Consider the following 17,732-nt stretch of genomic DNA (forward strand, 5'->3'; position numbering starts at 1 on the left):
TGAAAAGCTTGTTTTGCTGCCCTCCAGTGATTTATCTTCTAAAGTGCACTCTAGGGACAAATCAAAGTGGGTAAGCAAGCAAGACAAGAAAAAATGGGGAAAGAAAAACTGACTAAATCAATTGCTGGAGACCATCATTTTCAATAATGTCAACCATGAACACAGACATAAAAAGAACCAATTAGCAAACAAAGAAGTATCATGCATATCAGTTAAAACAGAATTGAAATAATACAAACAACAAAACAACAAAAGCGATAAATGATTGCTAAAAGTAGAAATACAGTGAGATAACCATGTTAAGGTATAGATGTATAGTTAAAAGCATTTACATTCAATTAAAACAAGATGTGAAATAAGGCATTTAAACAGCCATAATGGTGGCAGAGTGTCCAAGTTTGCAGATTATTCCATGTATAAGGTGCACTGTAAGAGAATGTCATTCTTCCTGGTTCAGGTCTAATTAAGGGAGTGTGAAGCAAAAACCTGTTTTATGAACGAGTGCCAAGATCATGTGAGGTCAGAGTTAGAAGGGATGAAATATAGGATGGAAGCATCTGCGTCAAAGCTTTATAAATGAACAAATACCAATATTGTTCCCACCTCACAGCCAAATGTGGCCAGCCAACCTTTCGGTAAAGGCAAGGGTGAAGGTCAGAACCTCCATCTTCTGCCACTCCAAGTGTTCCAGAATATATCTTGTATGAATATTTAGTTTTGTATAATCCCTAGTGTTGAATAAAGCCAAGCATATTAAGTATAATATTATTTTATAACATTAAATATTAGGAACATGACTTGGACAAAGAGCGAGTATAAGGAAGACGGTTATGAATAGTTCTTACTTTTGTACTTGACTGTCTTAAGTCTAGACCAGTGGTTCCCAACTGGTGGGTTGCAGTCCAGATGTGGACCACAAGTGACTCGCAAACATGTCAAGTTTGTAAAAAAAACATACTTAAGTACAGTAAATTTTCAGCATGGAGCTTTTATTTTGAAACGCCATGTCCTGCTGTAGAGTGACTAACAAACAGCTACTGGACAGAGACAGCAAACTAGCTCGGCGACATGGCCGACACAAGTATGACGCTGAATATATTAAACTGTTTGGACCTTGAACTAAAGACTCAACTCAAAGTTAGTTTGATCATCCTGGACTACAGAGCCCCAACAATAAAAACTACCACTGACCTCATGAACTGTATTTGTGAGGTTCTTTTTTTTTTCAGCTGCCCACTAATCAGAAAAGAGTATTTTCTGTGGCCATGGTATAATCCATATTTAATACACTGAGTAGTCTACAATAGAGGGGAAAACAAATTGGTACAGTCCATAACATCACTCACATAAACCCTGCAAACATCTTTTTTTCTCTCCACTTACTGATTATATTTGTTATGATAGAATAACTGTAAGTCACAGCTGAGAGGTTGACCTCTTCCACTCTCACACTCCCAATGTGTTCTGCTTCACTCTCAGTTTGGTTTCGAGTCGCTCTGCATTTGGTCCAGTCTGACGGATGCTGGAGCATGTCTCTCTGTGTCTGTGCGTGTGTCACATGTCACCCTGGGTGGGAGGGGGGGGGGGGGGGGGGGGGGGGGGGGGGGGGGTTGTGAGGGCTGAGTGTTGTCCGTTGGCATGGCAACCTGCCGCCTTGTTCCAGTGTGGAATGCGCAGGAGTCATTTTTCTGGGAAAAAAAAAAGGAATGCGATGGACACCGATTTGTTGCGCAGCCGCGGACGCTGTCTGCATGTTGGCTCTGTTCTGAAGCTGCGCATGGTGGTGCTGTTTCAGTCAGCAGGCAGCATGGGCCTCCCCTTGTTCCACTAAGTGCCCTGTCAGTAACGGTTAGCCCTTCTCTCTCTTCCACCCCGCCTGGCTTTATAAAGGGCCACAAGCAGGTGGGTTGTCATGGAGACACATGTGCCCTCCTTTCCCTTCCTCCGTCCATCACGCAACGCAAGTAGGAGACGCCACCAGAGAGCACTCAACACACACACACAGACAGCATAACCAACACAAGCACACACTGATGTACACACTCAGTAATATGACTCATCAGGGGAATGAATGTTAAGTCCGTTTCCTCTTATTGATTTTTCATTAGATTTAAGACCTCATAGTGCCGGGCAGTTTCCATGGTTAGCTTTACTATAATGTGGGAGCAATAAAACAGTGTTGTTACAACTGTTAATGTTTACTGTTTATATAATAAACATTTAATGCAGAAACAGTCTACAGCTAACTCTTAGTATGAGGCTGAAAGGGTTATACAAAGAGTAAATTAAGCAATTTATCAATTGATTATTTTCTTTTTCAGATTAAAAAAAAATGGGATTATTGGTAACATTTTACAAAAATTTCAATTAAAAATAATTTATAAAATCAAATGAGTATGTGTCAAAAGCTATATAAAGCAATAACTATATGAATTAAAATAGTTTAACACCAAAATAAATGGTAAAAAAAAAATTATGAAAATTTTGCGTACAGAACTGAAAATACCCCGTCCACAGCTGTGCTTGTTTTCTGGGTGCCGGCTGATGTATTTGTAGGCCAACATAAAACAAGAAAATGCAGTACAAGGTGTTGCGATATGCTGAATATTGCGATAAAATATATTGCGATATATTTCTTAAATTAATAATTTACATAACAAAAAAAACTATACTTAGTGTCTGTGTGACGATATGATATTGCCACACAAAAATACTGCGCCACTGAGCTGTATTGATTATTTTGCCACACCCCAACAAAATACTAATTGATTAGAATGCAAAATTTATTTGTGAATGCAGCCATTTATTTCCCATTAATACTGTATTATCAGCTTAATTTATAAACTCTTCTTTTGGTATATCTTACTGCGATGTTGTTAATCATCAAACTGTAATTATTAACAGTTGTAACAAGAATCTCTTGGATTAACAGTCAGACTAGAAAAAGAGCTTCTCCCCTACTTGCTCTGATACTGAATGTTGGTTACTTTGCCTTCGTCCTTACTGAAAGGTTGAAAACAAGGGAGTCTCATATTCTCAATGGTTAGTGGGCTCATTTCCTGGCTGATGTACTGTATAATGGAGGAGGACGAGGGAGGGCTCCAGGGCAGCTCTAAAGGTCTCCTCTGTCTCTTTTTCCAGACGAGATGAACGACCACCAGAACACGCTGTCCTACGTCCTCATCAATCCTCCTCCTGACACCATGCTGGAGCTCAACGACATTGTGTAAGCACCCTACTTTTTCTTTTTCTCCTGTGTACAGTAAATGTAATACCTTTTTAACCATCTGGATTATTTTTTGGACACTTTTGAAGTGAACTGGTTACATGGCAACATATTTTAAAGGGTAACTTTATTTTTGTGTCATTTTTTTGTGTGATTGATTGAGATAACAATTCTGGAGACTGGTCCAGTATTGAGTGAGCGTGCTGGAGCTGAGAGCAGTGCAACAAGCTGCAATGTAATGTCATTGGGCATTTCTGCACTATCAATTTATGTCCACTAAATGTGCCTTTTTTTTTGCCACTGACAGACTCAGATTATTATTATAAGTGTCTGACAACATGGAAAGGATCCCTACATAAAAGAGTGAGATCCTTTTTGTTTAAACAAAACCAGCCCCAAAACCACTATTGCTGAAGCCACCAGGTTCCATTTAAATTAACAATGTTATCATTGACAAAACATGCTTCATTCAAAGTCAACAGAAACAAGATAAAACTCACAAACACCATCTTAGTTTGTCTTTCTTATATTCTACGATGGCTGACAGTGGTTTAGTTGAAATGAGCCCTTAATTCACTCAGTTAGATGTAGAAATGTGTTGGCTCTATACATGCTAAAATTTGTTTTTGATTTGTAAATGAAAAATACCATACAGAAAGTCATTGTATAGTATACTATGCCATGGAAAATGCATAAAGTGTCATAGCACATTGTGCCATAATAAAGTATGCCATGAAAATTTCATAAAGTGTCATACTCTTATTATGCCATCAAAAAGCATAAAAAGTGTAATGCTATAGTACGTCAATAAAAATTCCATCAAAAATGTCACAGTACAGTATGCCATGAAAAATTCCATCAACGTAAAAATATGGAATGCCATGAAAAATGCAAAAAAAATGTCATTGTATAGCATGTCATCCAAAATCATGAAAACACAGGATAGTATAGTATGTTGTTAAAAATACGTCACAGTATACCATGTCATGTCGACCAAAATCATAAAAAAAGTCACAGTATGTCATTAACATCATGAGAAACGTCATAGTATAGCATGTCGTCCAAAATCATGAAAAAATTCTTATTATAGCATGTCGTCCAAAATCATGAAAAAAAGTCATAGTATAGTATGTCGTCCAAAATCATGGAAAAAAAGTCATAGTATAGTATGTCGTCCAAAATCATGAAAAAAAGTCATAGTATAGTATGTCGTATGTCGTCCAAAATCATGGAAAAAAGTCATAGTATAGTATGTCGTCCAAAATCATGAAAAAAAAAGTCATAGTATAGTATGACATCCAAAATCATGAAAAAAAAGTCATAGTATAGTATGACATCCAAAATCATGAAAAAAAAAGTCATAGTATAGTATGTCGTCCAAAATCATTAAAAAAAAAGTCATAGTATAGTATGTCGTCCAAATCATGAAAAAACGTCATAGTATAGTATGTTGACCAAAATCATGAAAAAAGTCACAGTATAGTATGTCGTCCCAAATCATGAAAATAAGTCATAGTATAGTATGTCGTCCAAAATCATGGAAAAACGTCATAGTATAGTATGTCGTCCAAAACCATGAAAAAATGTCATAGTATAGTATGTCGTCCAAAATCATGGAAAAACGTCATAGTATAGTATGTCGTCCAAAATCATGAAAAAAAGTCATAGTATAGCATGTCATCCCGAATCATGAAAAAAAATCATAGTATAGCATGTCGTCCAAAATCATGAAAAAACATCATAGTACAGTATGTCGTCCAAAATCATGAAAAAAAAGTCATAGTATAGTATGTCGTCCAAAATCATGAAAAAAAAGTCATAGTATAGCATGTCGTCCAAATCATGAAAAAACGTCATAGTATAGTATGTTGACCAAAATCATGAAAAAACGTCACAGTATAGTATGTCGTCCCAAATCATGAAAAAAAGTCATAGTATAGTATGTTGACCAAAATCATGAAAAAAAGTCACAGTATAGTATGTCGTCCCAAATCATGAAAAAAAGTCATAGTATAGTATGTTGACCAAAATCATGAAAAAAAGTCACAGTATAATATGTCGTCCCAAATCATGAAAAAAAGTCATAGTATAGTATGTTGACCAAAATCAGGAAAAAAAGTCACAGTATAGCATGTCGTCCCAAATCATGAAAAAAAGTCATAGTATAGTATGACGTCCACAATCATGAAAAAACGTCATAGTACAGTATGTTGTCCAAAACCATGAAAAAAGTCATAGTATAGCATGTCATCCCAAATCATGAAAAAACGTCATATGTCGTCCAAAATCATGAAAAAAAACTCATAGTATAGCATGTCGTCCCAAATCATGAAAAAAAGTCATAGTATAGCATGCCGTCCAAAATCATGAAAAAAAGTCATAGTATAGCATGTCGTCCAAATCATGAAAAAAAGTCATAGTACAGTATGTCGTCCAAAATCATGAAAAAAAAGTCATAGTATAGCATGTCGTCCAAATCATGAATAAAAGTCATAGTATAGCATGTCGTCCAAATCATGAATAAAAGTCATAGTGTAGTATGTCGACCAAAATCAGGAAAACAAAAGTCATAGTATAGCATGTCGTCCAAAACCATGAAAAAAAGTCTTAGTATTGCATGTCATCCAAAATCATGAAAAAAAGTCATAGTATAGTATGTTGACCAAAATCATGAAAAAAAGTCATAGTATAGTATGACATCCACAATCATGAAAAAACGTCACAGCATAGTATGTCGTCCCAAATCATGAAAAAAAGTCATAGTATAGTATGACGTCCACAATCATGAAAAAACGTCATAGTATATAGTATGTTGTCCAAAACCATGAAAAAAAGTCATAGTATAGCATGTCGTCCAAAACCATGAAAAAAAGTCATAGTATAGCATGTCGTCCCAAATCATGAAAAAAAGTCATAGTATAGTATGTTGTCCAAAATCATGAAAAAAAGTCATAGTATAGCATGTCGTCCCAAATCATGAAAAAAAGTCATAGCACAGTATGTCGTCCAAAATCATGAAAAAAAAGTCATAGTATAGCATGTCGTCCAAATCATGAAAAAAAGTCATAGTATAACATGTCGTCCAAAATCATGAAAAAAAGTCATAGTATAGTATGTCGTCCAAAATCATGAAAAAAAGTCATAGTATAGTGTGTTGACCAAAATCATGAAAAAAAGTCACAGTATAGTATGTCGTCCCAAATCATGAAAAAAAGTCATAGTATAGTATGACGTCCACAATCATGAAAAAATGTCATAGTACAGTATGTTGTCCAAAACCATGAAAAAAAGTCATAGTATAGCATGTCGTCCAAAACCATGAAAAAAAGTCATAGTATAGAATGTCGTCCAAAATCATGAAAAAAAGTCATAGTACAGTATGTCGTCCAAAATCATGAAAAAAAAGTCATAGTATAGCATGTCGTCCAAATCATGAAAAAAAGTCATAGTATAGTATGTCGACCAAAATCAGGAAAAAAAAAGTCTTAGTATAGTATGTCGTCCAAATCATGAATAAAAGTCATAGTATAGCATGTCGTCCAAATCATGAAAAAAAGTCATAGTATAGTATGTCGACCAAAATCAGGAAAAAAAAAGTCTTAGTATAGTATGTCGACCAAAATCAGGAAAAAAAAAGTCTTAGTATTGCATGTCATCCAAAATCATGAAAAAAAGTCATAGTATAGTATGTCGTCCCAAATCATGAAAAAAGTCATAGTATAGCATGTCGTCCAAATCATGAATAAAAGTCATAGTATAGCATGTTGTCCAAATCATGAATAAAAGTCATAGTGTAGTATGTCGACCAAAATCAGGAAAACAAAAGTCATAGTATAGCATGTCGTCCAAAACCATGAAAAAAAGTCTTAGTATTGCATGTCATCCAAAATCATGAAAAAAAGTCATAGTATAGTATGTTGACCAAAATCATGGAAAAAAGTCATAGTGTAGTATGACATCCACAATCATGAAAAAACGTCACAGTATAGTATGTCGTCCCAAATCATGAAAAAAAAGTCATAGTATAGCATGTCGTCCAAATCATGAAAAAAAGTCATAGTATAGCATGTCGTCCAAAATCATGAAAAAAAGTCATAGTATAGTATGTTGACCAAAATCATGAAAAAAAGTCACAGTATAGTATGTCGTCCCAAATCATGAAAAAAAGTCATAGTATAGTATGACGTCCACAATCATGAAAAAATGTCATAGTACAGTATGTCGTCCAAAATCATGAAAATAAAGTCATAGTATAGCATGTCGTCCAAATCATGAAAAAAAGTCATAGTATAGTATGTCGACCAAAATCAGGAAAAAAAAAGTCTTAGTATTGCATGTCTTCCAAAATCATGAAAAAAAGTCATAGTATAGCATGTCGTCCAAATCATGAATAAAAGTCATAGTATAGCATGTCGTCCAAATCATGAATAAAAGTCATAGTGTAGTATGTCGACCAAAATCAGGAAAACAAAAGTCATAGTATAGCATGTCGTCCAAAACCATGAAAAAAAGTCTTAGTATTGCATGTCATCCAAAATCATGAAAAAAAGTCATAGTATAGTATGTTGACCAAAATCATGAAAAAAAGTCATAGTATAGTATGACATCCACAATCATGAAAAAACGTCACAGTATAGTATGTCGTCCCAAATCATGAAAAAAAGTCTTAGTATTGCATGTCATCCAAAATCATGAAAAAAAGTCATAGTATAGTATGTTGACCAAAATCATGGAAAAAAGTCATAGTGTAGTATGACATCCACAATCATGAAAAAACGTCACAGTATAGTATGTCGTCCCAAATCATGAAAAAAAAGTCATAGTATAGCATGTCGTCCAAATCATGAAAAAAAGTCATAGTATAGCATGTCGTCCAAAATCATGAAAAAAAGTCATAGTATAGTATGTTGACCAAAATCATGAAAAAAAGTCACAGTATAGTATGTCGTCCCAAATCATGAAAAAAAGTCATAGTATAGTATGACGTCCACAATCATGAAAAAATGTCATAGTACAGTATGTCGTCCAAAATCATGAAAATAAAGTCATAGTATAGCATGTCGTCCAAATCATGAAAAAAAGTCATAGTATAGTATGTCGACCAAAATCAGGAAAAAAAAAGTCTTAGTATTGCATGTCTTCCAAAATCATGAAAAAAAGTCATAGTATAGCATGTCGTCCAAATCATGAATAAAAGTCATAGTATAGCATGTCGTCCAAATCATGAATAAAAGTCATAGTGTAGTATGTCGACCAAAATCAGGAAAACAAAAGTCATAGTATAGCATGTCGTCCAAAACCATGAAAAAAAGTCTTAGTATTGCATGTCATCCAAAATCATGAAAAAAAGTCATAGTATAGTATGTTGACCAAAATCATGAAAAAAAGTCATAGTATAGTATGACATCCACAATCATGAAAAAACGTCACAGTATAGTATGTCGTCCCAAATCATGAAAAAAAAGTCATAGTATAGCATGTCGTCCAAATCATGAAAAAAAGTCATAGTATAGCATGTCGTCCAAAATCATGAAAAAAAGTCATAGTATAGTATGTCGTCCAAAATCATGAAAAAAAGTCACAGTATAGTATGTCGTCCCAAATCATGAAAAAAAGTCATAGTATAGTATGACGTCCACAATCATGAAAAAATGTCATAGTACAGTATGTTGTCCAAAACCATGAAAAAAAGTCATAGTATAGCATGTCGTCCCAAATCATGAAAAAAAGTCATAGTATAGTATGTTGTCCAAAATCATGAAAAAAAAGTCATAGTATAGCATGTCGTCCAAATCATGAAAAAAAGTCATAGTATAGTATGTCGACCAAAATCAGGAAAAAAAAAGTCATAGTATTGCATGTCATCCAAAATCATGAAAAAAAGTCATAGTATAGTATGTCGTCCCAAATCATGAAAAAAAGTCATAGTATAGTATGTCGTCCAAAATCATGAAAAAATGTCATAGTATATAGTGTGTCGTTAAAAATGATAAAAAAAATGTCATAGTATAGTATGTCGTCCAAAATCATGAAAAAATGTCATAGTATATAGTGTGTCGTTAAAAATGATAAAAAAAAATGTCATAGTATAGTATGTCGTCCCAAATCATAGTTTAGTATGCCATGAAATACTGTAGGCCATAACTAGTGTCTATAACAGTGTAGTATAGTATGCCATCATAAATGTCTTCGTATAGTATGTCATGATGTTACGACGTGCCTGTTAGGCTGCAACAAAGATGGGAGACGAGACAAGTTTCTAAAGAGTTTAAAGCTTTTTTATTTCCAAATAATAACAAATAAACATGAAAGTCAGTAATCAGTCATGTCTGCATGTATGAGTGTGTGGAAATGTCTGTATACAAAGCAAAAGAACAGCAGCTGCTCTGTGAGGGAAGAAGTAGTCTTCTCGAAGGTGGGGAGATTTTATATCACAGGTTCATCCCAATATCTGCTCTTGCACCTCTCCATCACTGGCATCTCTTCCCCTCACTTAGCTCTGCCCTTGTAAGACAAGGAGTAGAGATCAGAGGATGAGATGCTAGGAAAGAAGAATCAAGGAAATATGTCTTAAGAGAAATAAGACGTCTTTTCCTCTCAAGTGTCACATGAAGCAACATCTGTTTGTGATGACAGCAGCAGCTGATAACAGCTGCATCAGTTGTCAAGAGGCTTTATTAACAGCTATAGAAACTTTTAATGGAATTTGTGTCTGCACATACACAGTTACATATACATATATAATGATAAAGATACAGATACAGTTATCACATAATGATATATATACACATATATTGATAAAGATACAGATACAGTTGTCACATAATGTTATATATACAGATATATTGATAAAGATACACATACAGTTATCCCCCCTGAAAGCCTCCTCTCTTTGACTCCTCCGAGCGCATTAAACAAATTGAGAAGTCCTACAAGATGACGAGTTTCAGTTCATTCAAGGTCAAGTGATCAAGGATAGAGGAGTTGAGGAGGGATATTGAATTGAACCCAATGAAGCACACTGGCCCAAGTGTGGCACATGATGTCAACGACCACCCACTGCCTTCACCAGCATCCTGTAACAAAATAGAACAGCCAAGAAAACAGGCACACCTAGTGGAGAGGAGGAGTCATCACAATAGAAAATGCATAAAAAGGTGTCATAGTTTAGTAAGCCGTCAAAAATGCCATCAAAAATATTGCAGTATAATATGCAATAAAAATGGCATCAAAAAGTCATACTATATAATATGTCATTAAAAATCATGAAAAAAACATCATGGTAGAGCATGTCGTCCAAAATCACGAAAAAACATCACAGTATAGCATGACTTCCAAAATCATGAAAAAATGTCATAGTATAGCATGTTGTCCAAAATCATGAAAAAAAAGTCATAGTATAGCATGTCGTCCAAAATCATGAAAAAAAAGTCATAGTATGTCATCCAAAATCATGAAAAATTGTCATAGTATAGTATGTCGTCCAAAATCATGGAAAAACGTCATAGTATAGTATGTCGTCCAAAATCATGGGAAAAAAAAGTCATAGTATAGTATGTCGTCCAAAATCATGGAAAAACGTCATAGTATAGTATGTCCAAAATCAAGAAAAAAAAGTCATAGTATAGCATGACGCCCAAAATCAAGAAAAAACGTCATAGTATAGTATTTAATCAATAATGCCATCAAAGTATCAGTATAGTTGTGACCAAGAGTAGGACAGTAGTTTTTGGATTATTAGTTCACTGAGGAGGCATGTGGAAAACACAAATGTAAATGGGGTGGGTGATCGATTTGCAGATGGTCACTGGGGGAATGCCTTGTTCCTTTAAAGAAAACCTTGACCCCATTACTCTGTGCTTGCTGGCAGATGACGTTGATTTTGTCTTTACAGGTACATTATTCGGTCCGACCCGCTGGCACACATGCCAGAGGACTCACAGGTGGGGCAGGCCCGCAGCACCAGGAACCAGCAGGACTTTGGCACAGAGACAAGAGACGAGACTCACCTCTGAAACCCCCTCAGTCCTCGTCACCCTGACACCTTAACCTCCGAGCCCCGCCCGGGCCGACAGAGCATGTTTGTCTCACACAGATGATGGCTTGTCTCAGGCCAAGAACAGCAGTCCATAGTGAATGTGCATTATGTGTCTCTCAGCCTCGGATCAGAAATAACCAACACTTTAAAAGATGGCCCTGAGAGACCTACTGTTTCCCACAGAGCTGCTACAGGAGGATGCATGAAGAGTGCCTCGTCATCGACCCCGATTCCCCTCACACACCTCCTGTACTAACACACGTCACCCTCGCAAAACAATCTCAACCTGAGAACCAGGCACAGGAAACGGCTCCCTCCTTCCAACCAAAGGATTGAGAGATTTGACAGATGTCGTGAGAGGTCACAGGAGGTTTTTTTGTGCACACACTGTACAGGATATGAAATCATTTCACTCAGGGGTGAAGTTGCCCTCGTACCACGACTTGGGCCGACTTCCTCTACGCCTGTTCCTGCCTAAACTCACAAAGAACCGAATCTCGGGGCAACTACACCCTCTGCCACATCTTAACCATCATGTTTTCTACAAGTAAATGCTCTGAATTTCTGAAAAATTCAAGCATTTATCATGAAATTACACAACATGTGTGTGCACTTTTCTTAATTTATTACAAATGTCAGTTTGGTTTTTGTCTGTTTCTAATCAGACGGGAGTTTCATTTTCTTTATGAGCACAAACTTTTTTACGACCAACTGTCATCTGTGAATATACACATTGTAGTGGCACTTTTATCAGCCATACTAGAAACGTCAGCATTCCTCTCTGTTGTTTTCGACACTGATTTTTGTTGTTATCGTAAGGAGTGAATATCGTTAATTTATTTCACTATTTAAGTGTTTAAAATCATGTGTACGTGCCATTCTTTTGTTTACTCTATTGCTTTGTAATAACTTTGAATAATTTGTGCGTTATGTGCCATTGTGCTATATCAGTGTTAGTTTTTCATTTTTTAATTTCTTATTATTGAGCCTGACTGATTTTATTTTATCAGATACAGCCAATACGTAACATTTCTGTTCAATAATACTAAAGGAGTATCACTACATGACGGCTAATTTAATCTAAAAGCTGATGGTGGCTATTTCATCTTAAAAAAATAATTTAATGTGCGTACTTCAAGTTTACAGATAACACACACTACTTCATTATAATTATAATAACTTCTATTATAATTGAGTTAATTGTAGTTAAAAAAAAATTCAAGCCTCATTTTTATATTTTATTTTATTTATATTAGTTTTAGTGTGATGTTTTTGAAAAAAATTGTAATATGTCTTAGCACATATCTTGGTCATCACATTTTAATAACCAGATTTAAAGGAGTAGTTGGGAATTTTAGGGAATATTATTATTTATTATTTGCTATTTATTTTATTTGCAGAGAGTTAAATGAGATGCTTGACACCACTCTTTCATCTGTGTTATAAATATGAAGCTAGAGCCAGAAGGCAGTTAGCTTAGCTTAGCATAAAGCCTGAGCTAATAGAAGCAGGAGGGGAACAGCTAGCAGTAAAGCTGGGTCGTGTCCAGTCACGTCGCTAAATCAAGCTGATAACATGAAAAACATATTATGTTTATTTATAAACGTGTGTAATTTACTGCCGAACCAAGAACTGGCAACCTGAGGGAGATCAAATTCCGGTCAAGGTCGGGGGGATGAAGTTGTTTACCAAAAAAGTTTGAGTTTTTTTGGTGTGATCAGATAAGCGGCCTCTTTCAAGCCCCTATTAGACAGCTTGTTGCGGCATTATTCCACTCGCCGTTTTGTATAAAATGTATGAACACAAAATTGGGGGAGGGATTGTTGTTCCACCGTTAAGCCAGCAGTGGAGATAGTAACGGGGCCAAGTCTATTATGGACCACTCTCGAGCACCTTCATCCAGTGAAAGTAGCAAAGCACTAGCTTCAAAAGTGGCCAGATGATGTCATGCACTTGTTTGCATGTTTGTGACATCATTGTACATTCATTTTGGATAAAAGGAGCGTCATACAACTTTGTCGAATTCGATTCAATAGAAAAATTCTCAACAAAACATTTGAGTGCAACGAGAGCTTTGTGACATTACCAATCCAGAGAGCGAGAGTGTCAATGTAACCATAGAAAGTTACAACAAATTAACTTTGAGTGGCGTTTCCTCTCCTCCTACCTACCCCACGCCTACTGACTAACTGTGCAGGAGAAAGGAGGAGAGACTCTGCACTGTCAGCAGAGGAGTTGTGGACTGTGATTACTCTGGGCAGCGAGCACGAGAATCAACAGTATGATATATTTGAATGTATTTTTTGCTTTACTCCTGTGGGTCCGAACATGCAGCTAAATTTGTCATTAGATGCTCTTTAGAAATATCGTCACTAAGGGGGTCTGAAAAGCCACAGTGGCCAAGTTGGCAACACTGGGACTGGCTGCTGAGTCAAGTGCGACATCTAGTGGTAAAATTTGGTATAACGGTCTGGAGTGAGGCTTAATTTTAAATAGGTTTAAACATTTTTACAGCGGACCAACCCTCACTAGCAGCGCCCCTAAAGCTTACCAGTTCAGTTATGTTATATCTTGTTTGTTTAATGTGTACAAAATCATGTACATTTTTTTTTTTTTTACAATTTTTACACCTGCAGTTCTGTACAGGTTAAACAAGCTATGAAGTATATTTTTAAGTGAGCGTAAAAGGTGCTGTTAGGCGGACTTTGGGGAAAGCCAGGCTAGCTGTTTCCCTTTGCTTCCAGTGTTTATGCAAAGCTAAGCTAACAGTCTTCTGGCTGTGGCTTCGTAAGTGGTGGACTAATATGAGAGTGGTATCAATCTTTTCACCCAACTCTTAGCAAGAATTAATAGAATGAATATTCCAAATTATCAGACTGTTAATTAAGGGTATCCTTCTGAGAATTATTTGTTAAAAACGAGTATGAGACGATTTATCATTTTCACATTTTAAGTCATACATCAATATCAGTATTGGCCTTATAAATCTACATCTGTCAGGCTCTACTGTTTTTATTTATTTACTCTTAACTTTAAATCCTTTGAGGTTGATGGTAAATATTCATTTCTTGTGATCTCCAGTTTCATAACTCTTTACTGAGGTACAGTTCAACTGGTAGCAGAATCGTTTTGCACAGACAGCGACAGACACAGTCGATCTGTTTCTGAATCTATTTGGAACGTACTTGAGCTGAAAACAAAGTGCTCTCCTCTCCCAGATTGTACAGGCCACACCTTGTGTATAAGGCAGTGTCAGTGTGCAGTATTTAATCTTGATTTATGTTCATTTTTGTTCACTGTAAATACTAACTTTATATATTCATCGTTTGCAGTTTTGTTTTCGGTCTCTTGTGTGTGATAAAAAGTGAAAGAGGACTTGAACTATTTTTGCACTAAGCTCTGCGGGGATGTGTAGAGCATTACGGCATGACCCTTTAATCTGAAGCTGTACAAGCCGGTGGACAGTATTCAAGCATTCCTGTGAAGCAAAGACGAGTCAGACGTGAAGTAACATGTCATGCTTTGTTGTGTTGTTTTGATTTACCTTGCAGATGTTTGAGAAGTATATTTTGGTGAGTGCCATTCTTATTTATGTGTCAGACAGAAATGATGAAGTATCTCAGATGGATTTCTCTTTGAAATTTGCCAATGTATTTTGTTTCTTTGAATCAGCATAAGCTTTTTTTATGTTTAACAGTATGTATTTTGCAAAAAGGCCCGTCAGACATGTCACAGACAGACAGTTTACAGGACAGGAGAGCTGAGGAGTGAGAGCGACCGCAGTGGAAGATAAAGATTGTTGTGCTGATCCATCCATTTAACGTCTTCCTCGGTCCTCACTCCTGACAAATCTTAACACTCCACGAAGAGTTCACTACTGTCCATACTTACAAATACCACAACGGGGCATGTAAACACTAAACAGCATGTTTTGATATACAAGCTTGCCAAGAACGATACATTTTGTACATTTAGTGGGACACTCGGTGGGACGTCCCGTGGCTAGAGAAAACCCATAATCAAGTCAACTGCTTGCAAGTTGGAGCCATTATTTGATACTGTGTATTTATATGAATGGAACATGCATGTTGTGTCCAGGTGTTATCAGAAGCCTATGTATTATGTTTACCTCCACTTTATGTTTTTAAGTCATTGTCAAAAAGGGGTTGATCCATTTTGTACTATTTCTTATGAGGAGCGAGTTTCCTTCTCCACATATAAAATATGAACAAATAAATGCTGCATGCAGCCAGAGATACAAATGACAAGACCTTTTTATTTCATCTCACATCGTCACATGACAGCTACATGAATATAAGGGACAATCACATGGAGATAAAGGTGTGATTTCATTTGATTAGAGTGCCGTTATTTAAGTAGTATGATGCCACATTTCCACTGCATGAAAGCATGGTGATCTGATGCACCTGATGGTTTGTTACACAGAACAAATGGTTTAAAAAAGCAGGCACTTTAAAAACATACTTTGCATTTTATTTGATGAACCACCTGTCCATCATCACATATCACAGGCCAGTCAGGAGAAGATCAAAACATCACTGAGAAAAGCCTTCAGTGTCATGCTTTGCTCTTCATTCAATAATGTAAAACTCTCCAGCATAACTGATGGTGCTGCAGTATTTACACTAACCTCTTTAGGAGCCGCCGTTGTCGCCTCTATGTGTCGTAACAAACACCTAAACCACGCACATGGCTGCCATTGGCAAGTGGATTTTCGTGTGACCTTGTGATCTTGCATGATTTCACACAAGAACCCAGCTGCCATGCAAGTAAACTCAACTTGCCGTTTTGCTTTTGTTTTTTGTTGAGAAAAGTTGTGGACAGTACCTGGTATATTTTTGATATCACTTAATTTGTCTTCTTCCATAAACCTGCCATTTTTAAAGAGCTGAACTACCATCAAAAAGACAGCAATTTTTCAATCACTCAACTCAAATTTATATAAAAAAAGGAACTCCACAAAACAAAAATGTGGCACTGTACGATTGACAAAGTGTGAACATCGTTGCAGATGAAAGGATCCCGCATGTGTCACATTGAAGCAGCTCTGTCTCCTAGAAATTACTTTTATATGGAATTAATTTGAAACTGCTAATATGTTTTGAGGGAAACACAATCATGACCAAATTCCTCTATTAACATAATGAGGACATTTTACACATTAATGTACGTGGGAACATTTCATATTTTAAAAATAAGCAGTGGGCTTGTTTTGACTACAGCATTATTTTTTATAAGCGCCGCTCTTTTTTAAATCAACATTTACCCAAAATCAGGATTCACCTGAAAGGTTTAGGAGTCTGGGAGTGAATGTGGGATTCTGGTGCCACAGTCTTGCACACTGTATGTCCACAGTCCACCCCGACCACCTCTCTGTGCGGTTCATACATGTAGTGTTTCAATAACCTGTTGAATCATCTCTATAATCCAGGCAGTGATGACGTTCTCACCACAAGGTGATTATGAATTCAATTTAGTAATATATGAATGGAATTTTTAGGAGAAATTCCATTCCACGGTTGAAGATGATATAACAGCGGTTTCATGCGGCATTGCGGGGACTATCTGCAGTGGAAAACAAAACAGAAAAAAGTACCTGGTACCAAAAGTGAGTCGAATCAAGCCGAACCGTGCAGTGGAAATGAGGCGCAAGTATTGACTCACAATTACAGTGTCACAAAGGTTCAATTTAAACTGCAGCAGCAGGTGAAATAAATGACTTTCTTAAGGAAACAGTTTCACATTTATTCACATATTTGCTTCCATGCTGTGAGTTAGAGGAGAAGATTAATACCACTCTCATGTCTTTATGGTAAATATAATGAGACACATAGCTCAGCTAGAATCAAGACCAGCCTGGCTTTGTCCAAAGGTAACAAAATCCACAGGCCAGCACCTCAAAAGTTTTTCAGTAATTAGTTGTATCACTAGTTGACTCTCTGTGGTTTTAAGTTGCATCTTTACAATAACACAAAATATGTTTTTACAGTGTAAAATGTGGATCATACAATGGCTTCAAATCCTACAGATTCTACAGTACCTTTTAATTAAAAAAAATATTGAAACATGTTACAATTTAACAATGAAATTAAATAATATAAAAACATGTGAAATTCTGATTTAAGTATATTACCAAAGGATTAACCTAACTGCAGCAGCAACATTTGAAACACAGATTAAAAGACTTCCAACTACACAAACAACTGTGTTAACTAACATTACTAGCAACACCTAATTTTCAATACATGTAGATGTCCAGACACAGATGTACCAAGGTAACATAACACTCACACTTCTGGGCACTAGCATCAATGCAGCATTGGAAGGGAGGGGGACGTCTAATGCAAGATGCTATTATATGTTGCATTATGGGAAATGTAGTGAAATGTGGGAATGTTCCAAGCTTGACCTGAACTAGAGACTAAAAGTCAGGATATCTGGGCCCCT

General features: G+C 36.2%; 1 protein-coding gene across 18 annotated transcripts in view; it reads left to right on the forward strand.

Moving 5' to 3' along the window:
- Positions 1-15,518, forward strand: part of kcnt1b (potassium sodium-activated channel subfamily T member 1b) — a 126,165-nt gene extending 110,647 nt beyond the window's left edge. For 9 of the 18 annotated variants that reach the window (XM_078170551.1, XM_078170554.1, XM_078170553.1 and 6 more), the window contains 3 exons: positions 1,891-1,902; positions 3,142-3,226; positions 11,121-15,518. In XM_078170551.1, coding sequence (XP_078026677.1) covers positions 1,891-1,902; positions 3,142-3,226; positions 11,121-11,241 — 218 coding nt within the window. In that variant the 3' untranslated portion in view covers positions 11,242-15,518. The remainder of the gene's footprint in view (positions 1-1,890; positions 1,903-3,141; positions 3,227-11,120) is intronic. The other 9 variants (XM_078170552.1, XM_078170556.1, XM_078170560.1 and 6 more) reach the window with 1 other exon arrangement.
- Positions 15,519-17,732: the final 2,214 nt, after the last annotated feature.

The sequence above is a fragment of the Epinephelus lanceolatus genome, chromosome 9 (genome assembly GCF_041903045.1).
Source record: "Epinephelus lanceolatus isolate andai-2023 chromosome 9, ASM4190304v1, whole genome shotgun sequence".
Lineage (NCBI taxonomy): Eukaryota > Metazoa > Chordata > Actinopteri > Perciformes > Serranidae > Epinephelus > Epinephelus lanceolatus.